Consider the following 19,748-nt stretch of genomic DNA (forward strand, 5'->3'; position numbering starts at 1 on the left):
GTGTATATATGTACATATATATTTTATTTTATAAATATATTCCTTTTGTTCATAATTATTTTGATCTGATCCCATTAAAAATGCATTCAAAAGGCTATAAAAAATAATATACAATTATATAAAAAATGATAAATAAAAAAATTATAATTTATAAATTTATAATTTATAATTAATTAATTACATATAAATAAATACATACATATTTGTATATGTTTATTATGTTTAGGTCACCCTCTCCCAGATCCAGGTTTGCCATACAGGAGGCCTCCTCCAGGTCCGTATTCTATGGGTCCTTTGCCTCATAGACCTCCACTTCCTCCTGAGCCATACTTTGATGACAAATCAGGTGAGCTGACCTCCTTTATTACATGTTTGACTTCAGCTCTGCTTCTCTTAAAGGTCGTTGGTAACGGTAGAACTATAAATAACCCATATGACTCGTATATACAAGGCTAACAGAAAATAAAAGAGAAGAACTGAGCTCCATATTCCCATGTTAAATCAGAGTGCCATTACTGGCAGAAACTCCCTGCTGACTTGTTTTTATGTAGCTCATGTAAATTGCATTATCAACGCATGAATGAGCACTTTTTTTCAGGAATCCTCAAGAATTAAATTAAAACAAAAATGTAAGAGTGGGAGCTCTTCTCACAGATCCTTAAAGTATTTATTCTCTCTCCTTTTTTCAGATCCATCATTTTTAAGAAACAGCTCATCTATCAGTGAGAATGAGAGCAGAGATGTGAGTAAACCTCTGATTGATGAGAAAAATCACTAGATGTTGCTTTTGTACATAGCCAAAACTGAAATGTGTCTTCTCACAGGGTCCTCACTCTATGACTGGTGACATGAGATTGCCCGCTGACCCAGATTCAAGAATGGGACCTCCTCCTGGTCCCCCGTTGATGGGAATACCTCCACCGATGGACCCTAGGGACCCACGTTTCCTACACAGGGGCCCTTATGGACCTCCGGAGTTCTTTCCCCCTCGTGGGCCTGGAGTTCCCCCCATTGGCAGTAAGTTCACTTTTTCTTCTTGTGTAGGTTGAAATGTTTGTTGAAATGTCAGCTTAAAGACAAAGAGAAAGTGCATTTGAACCAAATTTAACTTATGAAAATCATATTTATTGGGAAATAAATTTAGATTTGAAAAATGAATAAATAATTGTATTGATAGTTTATTAATATTGTTTAATGATATTATTTTTAAATTATTTATTATATTTTTTGTGATTTGCCATTTTCAGTATTATTATTTGACACTGTGTCCTAGTACAAATAGACAAATTATTATTATTATTACACTTTAATTTTTCCATTTTATTTATTATAAAATAGATAGGCTCAGCTACTTAAATTAATTAATTAATTAATATAGTCATTTAAAAGTTTTTAGTCTGATCATGTGTCCCAGAAAAAAATGATTTATTATTATTATATTTCACTTTATATTGTAATATAATAATAATAATAATAAGTGTCTATACACTTTAACTTTTGCCATTATATATATTACATAATAATACTCAGCTACTTGGATTGTTTTACACATTTATTTAATTTATTAAATTATTTAATCTATATACATTTAAGGGAATTTGTACAAAAAGCTGCATCGTTTCAGATTGGCACTGTGTCCTAATGCAAATTGATTAATTATTATCATTATTACTGTATTATATTACATGTAATTTTTTTGCCATTTGATTTATTACAAGTTAAGACTCAGCTATTTTTTTTTTTTACACCATTTCCTCTAGTGCGAGGGCCTCTTCCCCCTGGAATGTTTCCCAGAGCTCCAATGCCACTCCCTCAACATATGGGCTATCTGCCACCAAGACCTCCACCTGACAGTTTCCCCCCTGGACCGCCTCCCAGACCCTCCCCACCAGGCAGCGAGCAGCCGCCCAACCAGTCGCCCTCTCCTCACGATGTCATCTGATCTTCCCATCTCACTCTCTCTTCCTCCCCTGCAGACTGTTTTCAACTTCCTGTTGTTGTGCTCAGGGGGTGTTTCCTTTGATATGTAACCACAGTAGCCTTGTGGTTATCTCTTTTGTCTTAGTTGAAACTTGTTTGAAGCATGGCAAAGGATACAGCAAATACCACTGGTTATGTTTTGAAGAGGAAGTTGACGTCTGTATTTCAGGTACAGTGTAAGTGTGCAGCCTTTGTGAACCCATAGGTAAGAAGTCAATGAGACTGCCTTATAGGATTATAGGTGCTCAGGATTATGATGATGCATTTTTAAATTGAAGGTAGTTGATGAAAGATCCTCATATTTGTCAGACTGTATATATAGAAAGTATACTAAGTATATATTGTGAATAGGATGTTGTTGAAACAAAGACTTGGGTAACTATCTTGACAAATCCAACAATTCAGTCCAGAGAACCGTCCATGTAGCGTATATATTTATAGTTTCCTCGATTAACAATTCATGCCTTAAAAATAAATGGTCTGATGAAATAATGTATATTAATAATAAAGATGTCACTGAAAATGCTGGTTTAATGTTTTCTGTGCTAACACTTTCATGGTTCCCACAATCATGGAAACTTGGAAATAAGTGTAATTTCCAGAAATAGAGCTGGTCAGTATTTATATAGTTTTTATATTATGCTTGATAACCAATAAATGGCTAGTATTAAATTATGCTATTTTGTCTAAATTAATTAACTACAAATCAAAATTTAGATGCTTCAAGTGAATTTAGACATCACAAAAATGTACAGTATGAAATACATGAGATACACATTGTGATTTGCTAAAGATTAACTACAAGTGCACGAAGGTAATCTAAATGTAAATAGGGGAAATGAGTGTCTGCAATTAAATATCTAAATATGTACAAATTAAAATTTTTTACCCATAATTAAGCATTCAGAAATGCTTGTTATTCGGAGTAAACTAATGTGGTGCTTTGGGAAATACCTAATAAATAGAAGTTTTGAAATATGTTACAGCCACTCAACTTATGCCTTGATTTTATGTGCTTTACTGAACTCAGCAAGTACAATGTGATCAGAACATGTTTTACGCATCAAGTAAAATAAATTTAATCATGAAACTGAAATTAACAGAATTCTAATATCATACTAACATACAGTGCCCTCCACAATTATTGGCACCCTTAGTAATTATGCGCAAAAGCAGATGTAAAAATAAATCTGCATTGTTTATCCTTTTGATCTTTCATTCAAAAAATTCAAAAAAATATAACCTTTCATTTAAGGAAAATAATTGAAAGTGGGGGGAAACTTACATTATGAAATAAATGTTTTCCTCCAAAACACGTTGGCCACAATTATTGGCACCCTTTTATTCAAAACTTTTTGCAACCTCCTTTTCCCAAGATAACAGCTCTGAGTCTTCACCTATAATGCCTGATGAGTTTGGAGAACACCTGACGAGAGATCAGAGACCATTCCTTCATGCACAATCTCTCCAGATCCTTCAGATTCATTCTTCAGCTCCATGCTGGTGCTTCTTCTCTTCAGTTCACTCCACTCATTTTTTAGGGTTCAGGTCAGGGGACTGGGATGGCCATGGCAGAAGCTTCATTTTGTGTTCAGTGACACATTTTTGTGATGGTTTTGGATCACTGTCCTAATGGAAGATCCAACCACAGCCCATTATTGGATTTCTAGCAGAAGTGGTCAAGTTTTGATTTTTTTATCTGTTGGTATTAGAATCCATGATACCATGTATCTGAACAAGATGTCCAGGACCTCCAGCAGAAAAATAGGCCCACAACATTAAATATCCAGCAGTATATTTAATCGTGGGCATGGGGTGCTTTTTATCCATGTGTGCACCAAACCCATCTGGTGGGTTTGCTGCCAAGAAGCTCTTGTTTTAGTTTCATCTGACAACAGAAGCTTGTCCTGTTTGAAGTTCCAGTCTTGTCTGACAGCTGAATATGCTGGAGATTGTTTCTGGATGAGAGCAGAGGATTTTTCTTGAAACCCTCCTGAACATCTTGTGGGGATGTAGGTGCTGTTCGATAATTTTTTTTAGGTTTTCTGAGACTCTAAGACTCAACTAATCTCTGCAATTCTCCAGCTGTGATCCTTGGAGAGTCTTTGTCCACTCAAACGTTCCTCCTCACTTCACATTAGGACGATTTAGAGACACGTCCTCTTCCAGGCAGATTTGTAACATCTTTAGTTAATTGGAACTTCTTAATTATTGCCCTGATAGTGGAAATGGGGATTTTCTATGTTTTGGGTATTTTCTTACAGCCATTTTCTATTTTGTGAAGCTCAACAATCTTTTGCTGCACATCAGAACTATATTCTTTGGTTTTACTCATTGTGATGAATGATTACGGGAATTTGGCATTTGCGTTTCCTCATGTTTATATTCCTGTGGAACAGGAAGTCAGGGCTGCACAATTTCATGCTCCTAGGCACCCTGGTGTACTTAAAGTAAATATGAATGGGAATATACTTCAGAAATAAGAATTTCTAGGGGTGCCAATAATTGTGGCCAACATGTATTGGAGAAAAACATTTCATAATGTGAGTTTCCCCCCACTTTCAACTGTTTTCCTTCAATGAAAGGTTAGAAGATCAAAAGGATAAACAATGCAGATTTATTTTCACATCCACCTTTGCTCATATTTACTAAGGGTGCCAATAATTGTGGAGGGCACTGTATCATGCATCCCTAATTTCCAGACCGGGAAAAGCTTTTGGAAAGATTGCCATTATGAATTTAGGTAGGCCAAGCTGTAAGATATTTAAGATCAGTAGAAACTCTTTATAATTTAATTTTGGAAAATTGCTCAAAAATCAATATACGTTTCATTCAGTCTCCCATTGTGAAGAATAAAAGAAAAAGAAAAACCTGTACAATTAAAATGAATTGTACATCAGAACTGTATAAATACACAGAGACAAGATTTTTTTTATGCTTTTATTTTACCGATTAAAAGAAAATGCATTCGTTCAACATTAATTCAAATCAACATTCGGCTGGTTTACCCAATATGTGTCAGTTAAGTTTTTCAAAGGTTTTCCTTCTTTATCGTGGAACCTCAAGATCACTTTTTCTCATTAAAATCTTCCCACCTGGCATGTTCACACCTGTGCCAGAGTACTTCCTGTTTGCAGATGTACATATAAAATCCAATGCTATGTGCTCACCGGAGACAAAAAAGTAGACAGAACACACCTGCCCAAATATTAAACATTTAAGATGGTAAAACCATTTTTGCAAAACAACGCTTATAAACTTTTTTTTTTTTTTTATGTTCATAAATAGAACCCGGACACGTGTTGCATAAAAGTATATACGTTGATATATATACGCATATGCAGGTTTATGTTATCTTAGTTAACTCCCCGTTAAGTTTATAAGGTAGCAGCGTGGTCTTTGCACTGCTGGTGCCCCATGATGGCCACTTCTTTATTGCAAACTGTCCTGATTTTAAACAAATGCACAACATTCGTACCACTTATAACTGGGGCCTTCTGGCCAGTCTCATAGAGACCATGTCTGTAACCCACGGTCGCCCCTGAAACTGAGTTGGCTTCCGAAGAATCAAGATCTTAAAACAATAATAATAACAATAATAAGGCCAAGTATCATTGCAAGTTAGGTTATTTCCATTTGAGTGACAGAAGGGAAAAAAAAAAAAAAAAAAAAGCGCAAAAGAATGAAAAACAAGAGCCATTGGATTGTATGCATTCCGTTTGCATAGTTTTTGACTTTGCCTTTAACGCAAGCCAACCAGAGAGAGAAAGAGAGGCCCGTGTCCAGCTCGAGATCGGACCTGCAGTGGAAACATGGTAACGGTTTGTTTTACCAAAGGCTGGCGTGAGGTTTATAATCGGTAAGGTAGCTATCGGAAAAAAGCTGTAAAACACTGACCGTCTCAGATGGGGTCATAGCAGCCCTCTTTCTCATTACTACGAGATTGTGAAATGCATATAATGTTTCTGAAAGTAAAAAAACTCAAAAAAAAAAAACAAAAAAAAACACTGGGATCCAACTGAGTTGTAACAACCGACTGGTCGAATCGATCAAGAATAAAAACCTACGTGCGCTCTCAAATGGCTCAAGAAATTTCATCGTAGGACCAGTCGAACGCTGATTCCAGGATCCCGCCCCTGCCCAAACCAAAACAGAAAAGAATAAAAGAGTAAAAAATAATCATTTCATGCAGACATTTGGCCATTTTAGTTTGTTTGTAACTCCCCAGTGGAATGTTCCTAACACGTCTCATAGCAGCTTATAGGTCTGATAGAACCAACCTTGATTTTCAATAGTTAAATTACATTCACTCTTCACAGTGAAACAGGTGCATTGTAAGAGAGATCTAACGTATGTTGACCAAAGCCACAGCACAGCTGTGGACCATCGCCCAAGTCCAACCACCCCTCCCCTCCATTAGTACATTTATCTAATAGTAGTTGTCGTAATACGATAGTAGTAGTACATCTCGGCCCATCAGCCATTGGCCCTGCCCTCTGCCAGCATGCGGGCACTTCGAAAAAAAAAAAAAAGTCGTATCACCGTTATCTTTGGCAGCTGACGCAGATGATGCGCTGACAGAAGTTAAATCCAGTGACTTTGTTGAGAGGATTCTTCATTTAATGGAAACTTTTATGGTGAGAGGCCTGAGCTATTGGACTCTTGTTTGTTTCCTCCACACATCTAACAGTAACCCTGAGAATGGCTGTTTCCTGTTCACTGCTGAGGAAGTGGTACGTTTTGTACTGAACACACACCTCCTTCTCTGACGTATGCACTTTTTGAACGTTTACACAACACATTTGCAAGCATGCACACACACACACACACACAGAGAGAGATTGCAAAATGAGAAAAACGAGACACAAACAAGAAAACACTGATGGTTTTAAATATGCCATGTCTTTGTAAAGTTTCATAGACTTGGTTGACCAGGGACGTGCGAATGACATGGGTTTTGAAATGAAACCTATTCTGGGTTTTAGGCACGGTATGAATGCTTTAGCAGTTTGTAACGCGTCATACGCTGTCGTTCTCTGCCAACCCTAGTCCTTCGACACAATCGATGTACAATAAACAAGCTCTGAATTAGGAACACACTTGTATTTGGTGCTGTACTAAGTAGAACTATTCGAAAAAAACAAGAAAAAAAAAACAGATTCCCACTACTAGCACACGTTTAAGAGCATTCCAACATATTCATTACAGAATGTTTGGCACCTATGTCAACGCACCTGAAAACAACATTTTTTTTAATCCATGGTTTATTCAAAAAGGGAGTGAATTGAACAGATTTTAATCCACAAATGACTTTTCACAAGACCCTTTTTGCGTTCTGTGCCACCAACCACGAAAATCTGTCGTTTTCAATAATGTTGACATGGGTACCACAATAGGTTGTAAACCGGAGCTGGATCTCTGGATCTCTGCTTCGCATTTATAAAGTGTCGAATTACATCAACCCTACGAGCAGGCCTTCAAGTGCCAAGAGTTGTTCGACCTCATTGGTTAACTGCTTCAAAATCTTTTTTGGACCACAAGATCTAGGTCACCCTTCACTTGATAAGCTTGCATATAAAAGATCGTTTTCACGCTGTGAAGGTTTGCTTTGGCTGTTCGTTTTTGTCATAAGCGCGGATCTTCCAGGAAGATTGGGGCGATGGCTTCCATTTCAAACCTGGTTTGGCTTTAGGTAGTCGATACCGCCAAATAACAGGAAGTTCTGAGGCCTGACAGAGTAACAGTTAGCGAGGCAACTTAACGGTTTTAAAACGGTTTCGAATCCACTCTTCGACGATTCGCTTCATTATTAGAGCACGAGAAAATAAAGATATGCTCAGGAAAGAGGGGGATTCTGCAGAGCAAACACGCTGCCGCTTTAAAGAAGGCTTTAGTTTGACATTCACTTATTTCAGCTATGCAAGCAACCACGACCTCCCTCGACTATGTTTTTTTTTTTTTTTAAAAAGGAGTGAATAGACAATATATGTAAAAGCAAAAAACACACAGACCTTCGAATGCTAAACTAGGAAAATTAAACAAGTAGAAAAATAAAAACCAGCAACTTCTAAAGCGCATTCTTTTGGAAGAGCTCTCTTTCCTCCAAAAAAAAAAAAAAAACACTACAAAATCTTGCCCATCGAGCACACCAACCATTTGAACGAAGCTTCAACAAAAGCTTTCTGGAAAAGTACCGCAAGTGCAGGAATCCTGAGATATGGAACAAGCAAACGTCTGTCTCCCGCCATCTAATGTTTTACAGATGAAATGCCGCGGCCTGGATTCAATCCGTTCGGAGCGTGTTCAGTTATGATCCAATGAGGATTATGCACTTCGGTTGGGAATTACGGCGACGTTAACGCTGAACAGACCGAGTCCGAGGCCAAAAACACGTTGATTATGAAGAAGTAAGGGGGAGTTCAAGGCAACTGTGACTCGAGAAGAACAATTAAAACTGACCGAACAGCTGATTGTTGTCACTCTTACCAAAATATCATAACCATCATCTTCATCTTCCTTGTCATATAATTTTTGCCTACCTGAGACAGACGGGAAGGACTTCTTACAACAAAAACACACATAAGAAAACAAAAAAGAACAAAACACCTATGGCTGGGCCCAGATTTTGTGCTGCAGGGCGGTCAGCATGCAGGTGTCATACACCAGACTGAAAACCTCTACGATTGGTTTCACCAGCAGAGGTACGTCTACTTCCAGGTTGAGAAAAACCAGCGGGATCTGCGTCCCGAACACGTCGTTTCCACCAATCCTCATTTCTGAATAACAATTACATACTGATGAACAAAGAGGAAGGTTTGTAATTGTGGATCAGCCCTGTCCCTTGGCTGGAAGACTAATCTCCCTATAAAAAGGTCAATGTGAACATGGGATTTCGTCATTGCAGAAAGCCAAGAAGGATCTACTGATTGTTTGAGGTAACTCCACACTTTCTAGGGGGAAACCAACAAACAGACAAAGCGAGAGAATGAACAACTCACTGTACAACTTTTAAGCTAGCTGTAAAAAAGCCCCTCTCTACCATTCACTCAATTAGCTACTAAACCGATACCCAACTATACTTTCCTAGTAATAAGCAGGATATATAGATATAGATATAAATATAGAGCTAATACTGATTAAACACAGCACATATAAAGGATTAAATTCACACTACAAGAAAACAAAAAAAAAACAAATCAAAAAGCAATGAAAGAAATAAAACAATATGTAAAATGAGAAGGGCCCATTTTGTGAAAGATCACCAAGCACAGGGTTAGAGAGGGCGTTTGGTAACGGGCCCTGGTGCGTCTACATGCCCGCGCTGAAACTCTGCATCTCGCGGTGGAAGTGCTGAGTGGGCTCGTTCAGGACCACACTATTGTCCATGGAGGGATGCCAGACGCGGCCCAAGCCCAAGGACACCTCCTTGACTAGATTGTGGACGGGATCTCCCTCGATGTACACCGACTGGTCCGGGTCAAAGTCAATGCTCTCTTCGGACACCTCCAGAATTTTGAGGTTGGACCCACGCAGACGAGAGATGGCCACGAGGTTATGGGACCACACAGTGTAGCCTGTGGAGGAAGAAAAATGACTTAACCCAAAGGACATGCGCAGTAAAATGGATACACTTTAAAAAAAAAAAAACCCTACAAAAAAAACTACAGGATGCAAAAGTGTTATTTGATTAATCTGTTAAAATTCTTATTATCTGTTCATCATAAAAAGTGATCGAGTCTCTTCAGAAAATCTGGACTAAACCGCTTAATTTATATGGATTAGTTTTCCGAAACTTTCTGAAGCATCAAAGTTTCAATTGAGTAGCTGTCAATGGAGGGACAGAAAGCACTCAGATTTCATTTGTGTTACGGGTAGTCTTACAGGTTTGAAACGACATTAAAAGGTGAGTACTTAATGATGTACTTTTAATTTTTGGGTGAACTAACCCTTTAAGAATGCAAATCTAGAAGTTAGATTAATTAATGAATACTTCGAGATGACAGCACAAAATAATTTTTAGCTTCATCTACTGAACGGTCACAACATTCAGACAGAAAATCTGACATAGTCGATGGCTTACAGTGTTGACAAAACATTAGGTTGCACATGTTTTCAATCCAGGAGCCATTTTGTTTTACTGCCATTGTTGGCTACAAATGTCATCCATTTAAAAGGAGGGAAATTATTTAAAATTTTGAGGTTATGAAGCAGACATATAAAATATATGGGAAAAAACAGATTCAGACGTAAGTTATTAAATAAAATAATGTTAAATATTAATAAAAATGCTACATAAAAATAAATTTTAGAAATATGGATAAACAGATTAAATAATCACCTGTCATGTCTGATTTTACATAGTCATAATACAGACTACAAATGTAACAGATTAGGATACATGGAGCATAAATATGTTTTATGTAATTTTCTTGATACTGATATGTAAATGAATGTGTTTAATTCCATTTTTTTCTTAGTAATAATAATTCATTAATAATAATAATAATAATAATAATAATCATATTATTATTATTATTATTATTATTTCTTTTTATTATTATTATCCCCCACTCAAGAATCTCTCAGTCACTATCTGGGACTCAGAGTCCTTGGGACAGTAAGTTGTGTAGGATGTGTGCATTCCCACACAGCCACACACAATCTTCTGCACTTCTAAGGCACTTGGCTTCCCTGGGATCTGGTCCAAGTATTTGTGGAAACCTTGCTTGATACATCCCATGGCTCCTATCAAAACTGGCACTATCCGTGTTCTCGTGTTCCAGGATCTGCTGATGTTGATTCTCAGGCTCTTGTACTTGGTGAGCATGTGGTTCTCCTTCTCCAATATGTTGTGGTCCACTGAGATATGATTTTTTATTTCATTATATTTTAATTATTTAATTTGTTATAAAAAGTTCATTTGGGAAGAATGTACAATTTGCGCCACTGTTTTAGATTAATGCTTTGGAAACGTTTTAAAAATAATATTTAAAATATTTAATAAAATAATAAATTAAAAGGCACATGATAAACAACAATAATAACTTTGCAAATAATATATATATATATATATATATATATATATATATATATATATATATATATATATTATATTATATTATATTATATTATATTATATTATATTATATATATACATACATATATACACACACACTTTATGTTTTATTATTATTATTTATTTATATATATTTTTTAATGAATTGAATGAATGTATGAAAAGGTATCATGGGAATATTTGTCCCATATCTCAAGAATCAGTGGACTGTCAAAGGCAAGAGAAAAAGTTTAAAATGGCCCACTTACCATGGATGATCAAGACAGCAAGGTGCACACAGCGCCAGGCGAGGAGAACCAGCGGGTCCTCGTTGCGGTTGACGCTGAGGTCTGGGAATCCAGCGTCATCTCTCATCAAGATGAAGTGGGAGAGGGTTTTGTGGTACTGCTGTGAGATGAGCTCCACGACACCATCCGTCACTAGAGTGCTGTAGCTGTCCAGGTGGATGCGCTCCACGGGCACGCTGGGCTTCAGCACACGCAGAAGGTCCTGGCTGCACACATCCATCGCCATGATGTAGACGCGCAGGTTCGTGCTGCGACGGACCAGGGCTTTCCAATCGTCCTCTGCCGCAGTACCATCCAAAGGTTTGGCATCCAAAGCAGCGCCGTTGAGCAAGAGTGAGAGGCGGTGGAGGGGCGCTCGGTCACCGCAGGCAAGGAGGCGGCACATGTCGGAGGTGAAGTCACAGAAGTCTAGCGACAGAGACCGCAGGTGAGCGAGCCTTTCCAGTTCGACTGTGGAAATCAGGCTGGGCAGCTGGTTGTCGATCAGACTGAGGTGCTCGAGGGAGCTGGTGCTGGGGTTGGAGAGAGAGGCCAGAGAGCAGGGGGTCACCACACCGAGCATGAACGCAGATGACAACCACTTCATCTGCCTGCTGTTGGACAGGATCTCATCGAAGAGCTGCTGGATCCTAAAACGGAACACGTTATAAATGGTTAGAAATTTTCATTTTTAAAAACTGATCAATGCAAAGGCAGAACAATTTGACAAAAACATTCACTACCATACTGAAGTTTGGGAGCAGTCAGTTCTTTTTTTTGTTGAAAGAAATTAATACTTTTATTCAGAAAATCAGCATATTAGAATGATTTCTGTAGGATCATGTGACACTGAAGACTGGAATAATGATGCGGAAAAATTCAGCTTTGCCATCACAGGATTAAACAGTGGAAATGATATTCAAATAGAAAACGGTTATTTTAAATTATAATAATTTCACAGTATTACTGTTTTTACTGTATTTTTAAACAAATAAATACAGCATTAGTGAACATTAGAGACATAAATAAATCTTACAGACCACAAACATTTTTAATTGTAGTCTAATTAAATGTGAAGTGTGCAATTTCTATGCAACTATTGTCAGAAAACTAAACACTCTGAATTAAACATACAATGTATAAACTTTATGTAACATACAAAAGTTTTTTTTTTAAATATTTGTTTCCATTACCATACTATATTGTTTCCATTCACACCATTTTAAAGGGGTCATGAATTGAGAAATATATATATATTATTATATATATATATATATATATATATATGTAGTCATTGTACTAAATAAATATTCTGTAAGTTTCAAAACTCTAAACTTCCTCATTGGTCCAAAAAAAGCTTTTATTGAAACCAAGCTCCCACATTATGATGTAATAATAGTGCGACGAAAGACCACCTCTTCAGAAGAAAATCAACGTCTACTTCTACATCATTGTCTCTTTAGCCCTGCCCACGGATTTGCATGTCATGAAGTATTAAATAAGAGACGCAAACAGGATTACTCCAGCAACAAACTGATAGAGATGCTTCTGAGGATTACAAGACAATTTGAAGTGCAAAGTTGTGGAAAAACACAGTCTTTGACATTGCCTTCCTTGCAATCCTAATATTGAGATAGCATGGATGAATTTTATTTTTAATGAAGTTCCAGTCAGATCGCATCAGTAAGACACTGTTTGTTTGCTTCATTTTACTGCAGATTCCTTTTTTAACAAGACAGTTTGGCGCAGACTTTCAGAGAGACTGAAAAAAAAAAAAAAAAAAAAAAAGTACCTCATACTCATGAACAATTTTTTTACCACGTGTCACTACCGTTTTGTCTTTTTCAGATCGTTTGATATGTACTGAGTATTTCTACTGTAGCGCCACAGTCAAACTGAATAGTTGTGATTTGCGGTTTTTCCTTTACTTCAGCATTTATGGGGTTAATGCAGGAGGAGATTACCAGATACGTAAGAAAGCATGTAGAGAACGCTGCTTTTGTTATTGTTTTGATCTAAGCCATTCTCTGTAAACCTGAATAAAAGCTTCAGTGACATCTGTTTCATCATCAGCAAGTCTCATACAACATGTCTCATTTTATTTACAACACAACACTGCAAATGACAATGTATTCGTTTTTCACTTTATCGAAAAGGATGAATGCTGAATAGCCTATATGAACGACAATAAGATAAACGATGGTACATTCATTTATAATTTCATTTGCACGAAACACCGCAAGTTATCCGGTCACCTATAACTGTGGTAACTCAGTTTCATATTGTTAGCAAATCTTTCAACTATGTAACGAGATATTTTTCAACATCAGAAGTTTTCAAAACAATTCCACACGTTTAGCAGGGACGCTGAAAATTATTTTAATATGCAGTACTGTTACCCAATCATAGCAGTGGGCGTTTACTTCCAAGTCCTGAATGCGTCACACCCATCAAAACGGAGTGATCGAAAGAGAGGGTCAAAAACAGGAGAGAAAATTGCTGATTACTTCTAAATGATGATTTTTCTTTTACATAAAAAGTCTTGATAACATTATAAGTGGACCTCGGAGAACATTATACATTTTTTTATTTATTTTTATTTTTTTAAATGCAGTTCATGTCCCCTTTAAAAAGCAGGCAGGCAGTATACAGTATATGTGCAGTATGCTAGCATTCAATTATGAACACAGCCCAAGACTGACCGAGTACCTACAACTAACAAGATGGCCAGAATATTTGCAAAGCCAGCTTGTAATCAGTTTACATGAGTGAAAGTTAGCTTTAAAACATACTCTTTCATTTTCTTGCCCCCTTGGTCAACCTGGCTGAGGTAAGAGCTGTCCAAAATCCCGTCATCCTGAAGAATGCATGTGTCCCCATAGAGACTCAGCTTCTGGAGGTTTCTGGAGGGTGAAAGGGGGAATTTTCAGCATCATGTCTTGCCAATGTAAACATACAATATATGCGTCTCGATATTCATATATGATAACAGTAAAATTATATATGAAAAAGATATATGAACGCAAAATTAACCACATTAAATGACCACCAAAAAACAAACAAACATATGATACAAATAATCAACTAGTTAATTTTGGAATACAACCAATAATCAAACTCTCGCTACACCATACAACCTATATTCAGCTCTTTTTTCTGTTCTTTACACATTTCAAACTAAAGCCTATTGTTTACATGGCAAGTGCAGGGCCACGAGTCCTTCTAGTGCTTTTCTATTGTACATAAACAGAATTGCAGGTTACGATCAGCGCCAGGAAACATCTATGAAGGGCATGAAAAACAAAGCCAGTCTTGTTTAAACATTGTTTTGTACAATTCTAAAGATTCTGTTAGAATGCTAACAATGCAGTAAGGCTCGTGGGAGTTCGGCCAGCAGTTTTACTCCTTAGAACCGACTAGTATTTGTTTTTTGTTACAAGTGCTTATTTTCCCCTGCCCCAAGTAATCAAATAGTGCCTAGAATGATTTTCAATTTCACTACAAAAATATTCATTAGATACAAGTTCACTATGTTACTAGTCACTAGAAGAATGTATGGATTACATCCCAACTGTTCTATTACTGTTTTTCTAATAATAAGTATTAGTACCTAATGAATAGTTAATAGTTTGCCTAACAATAGCAACTGAAACAGACACTAGTATCTATGATTCATCTACCTTCATCCATCTACATTCCAATTGTTACTAGTAACATTTTTAATCTAATAAGTATTCATCTTTTTAATGTTTAATTTTACTATAAATTAAACATTCTAACTAATTACATGTGACACTCAAGCAATTATAACCAGATAAAAAGTCACTAGTAACAAGGGGGATAGATAATAGTGTCTAAAAAATAGGTACTAGTATCAACTAATGCTGCAACAGATCCTACTAACTACCAGAGAATATAAGAAGTTAAACAGAAATGGGTACCAGCAACAATTTGAATTGACTAGTTGAAAGAGAAAAGTCAATATCTGAAACACAGATCCCCATAGAACTCAATGGCAAAAATTGCAATCTGTTAACAGTAAACGGCGACTAGTAGTACTAGCATCCAATGACACGGAGATACGAGTCACTATTGGATTAGCTCCAAGTAAATACAGTATTATTAGTAATATACATTTCTAGCAAACAAAAACAGACACTAGTTATTTGGGATTGTGATAAGAAGTGAACGCAGTTTGGTTCTGCACAAAGCAGGCAGCCATGCGATGCTTCAGACATGAGCGTTACGTAATGCGCAGGGTTTGTTTATGGCTGCTGGAGCTGGTCAAATGTAAGCAAAGCAGGCAGAAAGGATTTGTAATTCCAACGCATGCAAATCGTGACTAGATCCATATACCTGTTATTACGCAGACTGCCGAGCACACACAACACCTGATCCAAATATGTCACCATCGCATCTTTCGCGAACTGCGGGTCGCTCTCGACGGCTTCCATTCCGTGCTGCAGCGGGCTTAGGTAGCCGTCCACCGGGGCGAACTCCAGCTGCAGCTCCCGCACGAACGAGCCGAACTTGCGCATGAGGAACTCTAATCGCGGGGTTTGTTCTGATCCAGAGCCGCCGCCGTTGGTTCCGCCACCGACGCGCAGCTTGAGCTCCGTCCACAGCGCAGGGTAGAAGAGACACTCCCTCCAGCGAGAGCACACGGCCGAGGCCCGGAGCTTGTCTCGGTCTGACAGGAAGGAAAATATGTGAACAATAAGCTCGCTGGGTAACGCCAAGGCTCCGACGCTACTGCACAGAGCCATGGCAGAAGGCTGGAAAGATGCAATGAAGATTAAAAACGAAACCGTTACACAACTCCGTGCCTCTCTTCTCCGCTCTGTTACTGCGCTGAGTGAAAACAAACAACTGCGCGATGAGCTTTGCTTTCAATACTACTGGATCAGTCCACTTTCGTTTTCCTAACAGGGCGGCGAGAACATTGTCTGAGGATAATGTGTGCGTGCTGAGCGAAAATGAGATGGAAATACATTATATTAAAGCCCGCATGCTATTAGATAAGACTTGTGTCTGCTAATATTAATTTAACAGCGTATTTATTGTGTTGCACTTTTAGTCAATTAGGTAGTTGCAGTGGTTTCTTCCGAAATTGCCTTATTTTTGCCATACAGCGAGTGGCCGAAAGAGGCCGCCAGAATTTTGCTTTCACAGTCTATGGCTTTTACCCACTAATTTCTAATCCCTTTCAGACAATCAAATAGCACATGGTAATATGAGGAAATAACTTGTGGAGGATCAATGTTTTAATAAATGGAGACTTAAACAAATGACATATTGTGATAAATAGGGTTAGATATTTTAGGATAACTTTAGATGTGAAAAATACAAGTAAAATCTTTTTGATTCCAGGGATCCCTAAATATGATGATCAAATGCAAGGGACATCCTTCATAATAATAAAAAGACATTTCTTTTCATGAAGACCCATGTGAGAAAAAAAAAAAAAAGTGATATTATAAAGACAACGTGTTGTTTGTGTATTACTGTCATTGTGTTAAACAGAAATGAACAGAAATTAAACAGAATAATCCTGGAAATATTTACTCTGTAAACAGCATATATTTTACAGATTCCAGCTGCAACCGGCTTAAAACTTTTAAAAAATGCATAATAAAATAAAGGTAGAAATATGAAACATGAAGCAAAACATGAAAAAGGCCTGAGTAAGGAGGTGCTGGCTCTCAATTATTTATTACTCATTTCAAAAACACTCCTGACAAGTTTTACTGGGAGTGCAGACAACAGAAAGCCATTTGATTGAACTTGATCCGGGGCGAGGGAAGAGAAATCAGCCTTGATCATTATTCTGTGTGAAATTATAATCTTAGTCAAGGATTAATCATGCTAAAAAAATGAATCGTATATTTGCACAATTAATGTGACTTTTAAGGAATTGTCAAGATTACAGATTATCATTCATGTGTTATTATTAACACATTAAAGGGTGGAAGAAGAAAAGATTAAGAAAATAATCACCAAAATAAAGGGTGAAAGAAGAAAAGAAGCATGTGATGATGATGCCTAAAACTGAACAAGTATAACTATAGTGTAGCTGAAGTTTACATAAAAACTTCATTATACATTTTTATATAGAATCATATATATATATATATATATATATATATATATATATATATATATATATATATATATATATATATATATATATATATATATATATATATATATATATATATAATCATTATTGTACTACTAAACCTACAAAATGAGAGTATTTTAAATGCTTGAATTTACACAGAAACAAAACTGAAACCTTCTGCATCAACTCACGTTCAAGTTAGCTGGAGTTAGGGAATAAAACATCTTTTCATTGTAGAGAACGTTTGTCGTCGTGTTTACGTATTTTTTTAAAGAATTACATTCTGATAATCTAAATAAATAGAAATTGTTTACATGTGACGTCACTTCCTGGTTGACGCTGCTAGAAGGAAGAGCTCGAAGAAAGCAACAGAAAGGGCTGAAGAAGACATGGCTGAACTGTCACTGTACCTCACAAACGCTAACGTGTCACTGGGACAAACTATGGACACAGAGAAGGTAAAGTCATTTTAAATATAATAAAATTACATATTTTCTTTTTTTTTAAATGACTACAGTCGGGATATGTCGTTCTACTTCCTTGTTCGTTACTAGCGAGGAAACTTGATATGTTGATAAACATCATGGAAGCTATACATATATAATAATAGTATTTATATTATAATAGTAACAACTATATATTATATAATTATATAATAAAGTAAATTTGATATATCTGTGTATAACTGTGTAATGTTCCTTATCTGCTGGTTTAGAGTTCAACTGTGGTGAAAGAGTTTGAAAATGTGGAACTTGGAGATTTGGGCAAAAAGAAGCCAAAGATTCCTCGCAGAACAATCTACTTTGCCAGTGGTGAGACCATGGAGGAGTACAGTACCGACGAAGAGGAGGAAGAAGAACCGGAGAAAAAGAACACTTTAAGTACTATGGATCCGGTGAGCAGCATCAAAGCATTAAATATGAATGTAGTTTTCAGTTCTTAATCTTATAGTCAGATTCTTTGCATCTCTGATTTCAGTCAAAGTTGACCTGGGGTCCATATGTCTGGTTCCAAATGTGGAGAGTGGCTACCTCAACCATCTCGGGTAACGAAACTCTTTCCAGTCTGTGACATTTGGCTGTACAAAAATGAATCAAATTTAACATTTTAACCCAAATGTTTCAGTTTGTGACTATCTTGGAGAGAGAATGGCCTCATTGCTGGGAATCACAACACCAAAATATCAGTATGCAATTGATGAGTACTACAGGATGAAGAAGGAGGTATGTGCAGCAGTGTTATTACTCTACAGCCTTCAATGGTTGACTAATATTCTCAAAAGTAGAGTAGCATGTTTACATGCTTTGAGGGATTTGAACAGCTTTCACCTCGTGAGACCTAATAACGTGTAATCCGCAGGAGGAGGAAGAAGAGGAGGAGAACCATCTCTCTGAGGAGGCAGAACGTCGTTTTGAAGAGCAGCACAACCAGGAGGGCCAGCAGCCAAAGACCGAGCAACCAGAAGCAACTGCTTCTTTTGTGAATGTGACCTTTGAACTGGAGCAGGAGTCACATGCTACACCTGATGCAAATAAAGTGCCTGCACCCATTCCCTCCTAAAATATTGTTCAGTGGATTGAGAACATTAGATGGTTTTACCATATTTACCGTAGGTAATAAAGTGTGCTGGTTTCCTTTTTTGGGGAGTTTATCATACATGAAGGTAATATGTTGTTTATGCATAGCTGACAATAGTTCTGCTTTGAATGTAGAACTACCTTAATAATCATTTTATAAAGCCATACATGAAACCTCTTTTAGACACTACAACAATTCATTGTACATTTTTATAATTATAAACACCTAACAAGCCTGCTAAAACTGCATGGATTGCCAATCTCTTAAGATGCTGAGACATTAGTTATAATATTAGACATTGCTATGTTACTGATGATGCTAAGAGTTGAAGGTAGTGTAAATGTTCAGATGGGAAGTCTTTCGTAAGCCAATGCTTTCAGAGCTTTCAGTTATTTTTCTAACCAAATATTCTTTTTATGTGAACACGTTATTTTTGGTATGTACTGTATGTAAATGTGTGCTTTACCCCTGAGATATGTGTTCAATTTGTCTGTCCCTCTCACACAAACACGTGCATTTCATTTTGAAGAGTATAATTTATTTGTGTACAATAATTTTGTATTGTGTAGGTGAAAACACACCTACGTTTCTATAATGTAGGTGAAAAAATACAGTTTGTTTTGTACATAATATTACTTAATAAACAATTCCATATACAATTGAGCTATTCCTCTTGGCTGAAGGCTTTATCCTTGTTCTGAGTATCACAGTTAGTCCCATAACACAA

At 36.9% G+C, this 19,748-nt stretch overlaps 3 protein-coding genes across 7 annotated transcripts in view; 2 read left to right on the forward strand and 1 right to left on the reverse strand.

Annotated features, from left to right (window-relative positions):
• The window catches only part of mia2 (MIA SH3 domain ER export factor 2), a 24,472-nt gene extending 21,903 nt beyond the window's left edge, over positions 1-2,569 (forward strand). For 2 of the 5 annotated variants that reach the window (XM_067367706.1, XM_067367707.1), the window contains exons 26-29: positions 227-346; positions 690-742; positions 825-1,017; positions 1,761-2,522. In XM_067367706.1, coding sequence (XP_067223807.1) covers positions 227-346; positions 690-742; positions 825-1,017; positions 1,761-1,942 — 548 coding nt within the window. In that variant the 3' untranslated portion in view covers positions 1,943-2,522. Of the gene's footprint in view, positions 1-226; positions 347-689; positions 743-824; positions 1,018-1,760 lie in introns of all 5 variants that reach the window. The other 3 variants (XM_067367705.1, XM_067367704.1, XM_067367703.1) reach the window with 3 other exon arrangements.
• A 2,354-nt stretch (positions 2,570-4,923) lies between these two features.
• LOC137006331 (F-box only protein 33) lies at positions 4,924-16,165 on the reverse strand. Its single transcript, XM_067366979.1, has 4 exons — positions 15,679-16,165; positions 14,115-14,225; positions 11,305-11,972; positions 4,924-9,554 (listed from the first exon to the last, which is right to left on the reverse strand). Exons 1-4 carry the CDS (start codon positions 16,086-16,088, stop codon positions 9,289-9,291), a joined length of 1,455 nt encoding a protein of 484 aa, XP_067223080.1. The 5' UTR covers positions 16,089-16,165; the 3' UTR covers positions 4,924-9,288.
• A 1,603-nt stretch (positions 16,166-17,768) lies between these two features.
• Positions 17,769-19,688, forward strand: fam177a1 (family with sequence similarity 177 member A1). The gene is made up of 5 exons (XM_067366982.1): positions 17,769-17,901; positions 18,159-18,338; positions 18,422-18,488; positions 18,569-18,666; positions 18,803-19,688. The coding sequence occupies exons 1-5, from the start codon at positions 17,833-17,835 to the stop codon at positions 19,001-19,003; spliced, it is 615 nt and encodes a 204-aa protein (XP_067223083.1). The 5' UTR covers positions 17,769-17,832; the 3' UTR covers positions 19,004-19,688.
• The last annotated feature ends 60 nt before the right edge of the window (positions 19,689-19,748 follow it).

The sequence above is a fragment of the Chanodichthys erythropterus genome, chromosome 18 (genome assembly GCF_024489055.1).
Source record: "Chanodichthys erythropterus isolate Z2021 chromosome 18, ASM2448905v1, whole genome shotgun sequence".
Classification (NCBI taxonomy): Eukaryota; Metazoa; Chordata; class Actinopteri; order Cypriniformes; family Xenocyprididae; genus Chanodichthys; species Chanodichthys erythropterus.

Bases quoted from the DNA above. Each gene is read 5' to 3' on its own strand.
- LOC137006331 (XM_067366979.1), bottom strand. From the start codon at position 16,088: ATGGCTCTGTGCAGTAGCGTCGGAGCCTTGGCGTTACCCAGCGAGCTT. The intron at 11,973-14,114 runs GTATGTTTTAAA...GTTCCGTTTTAG, and splicing joins GGGGGCAAGAAAATGAAAGA to GATCCAGCAGCTCTTCGATG. The intron at 9,555-11,304 runs GTAAGTGGGCCA...CTTCCTCCACAG, and splicing joins TGCTGTCTTGATCATCCATG to GCTACACTGTGTGGTCCCAT.
- fam177a1 (XM_067366982.1), top strand. From the start codon at position 17,833: ATGGCTGAACTGTCACTGTACCTCACAAACGCTAACGTGTCACTGGGA. The intron at 18,339-18,421 runs GTGAGCAGCATC...CTCTGATTTCAG, and splicing joins CTTTAAGTACTATGGATCCG to TCAAAGTTGACCTGGGGTCC. The intron at 18,667-18,802 runs GTATGTGCAGCA...TGTAATCCGCAG, and splicing joins ACTACAGGATGAAGAAGGAG to GAGGAGGAAGAAGAGGAGGA.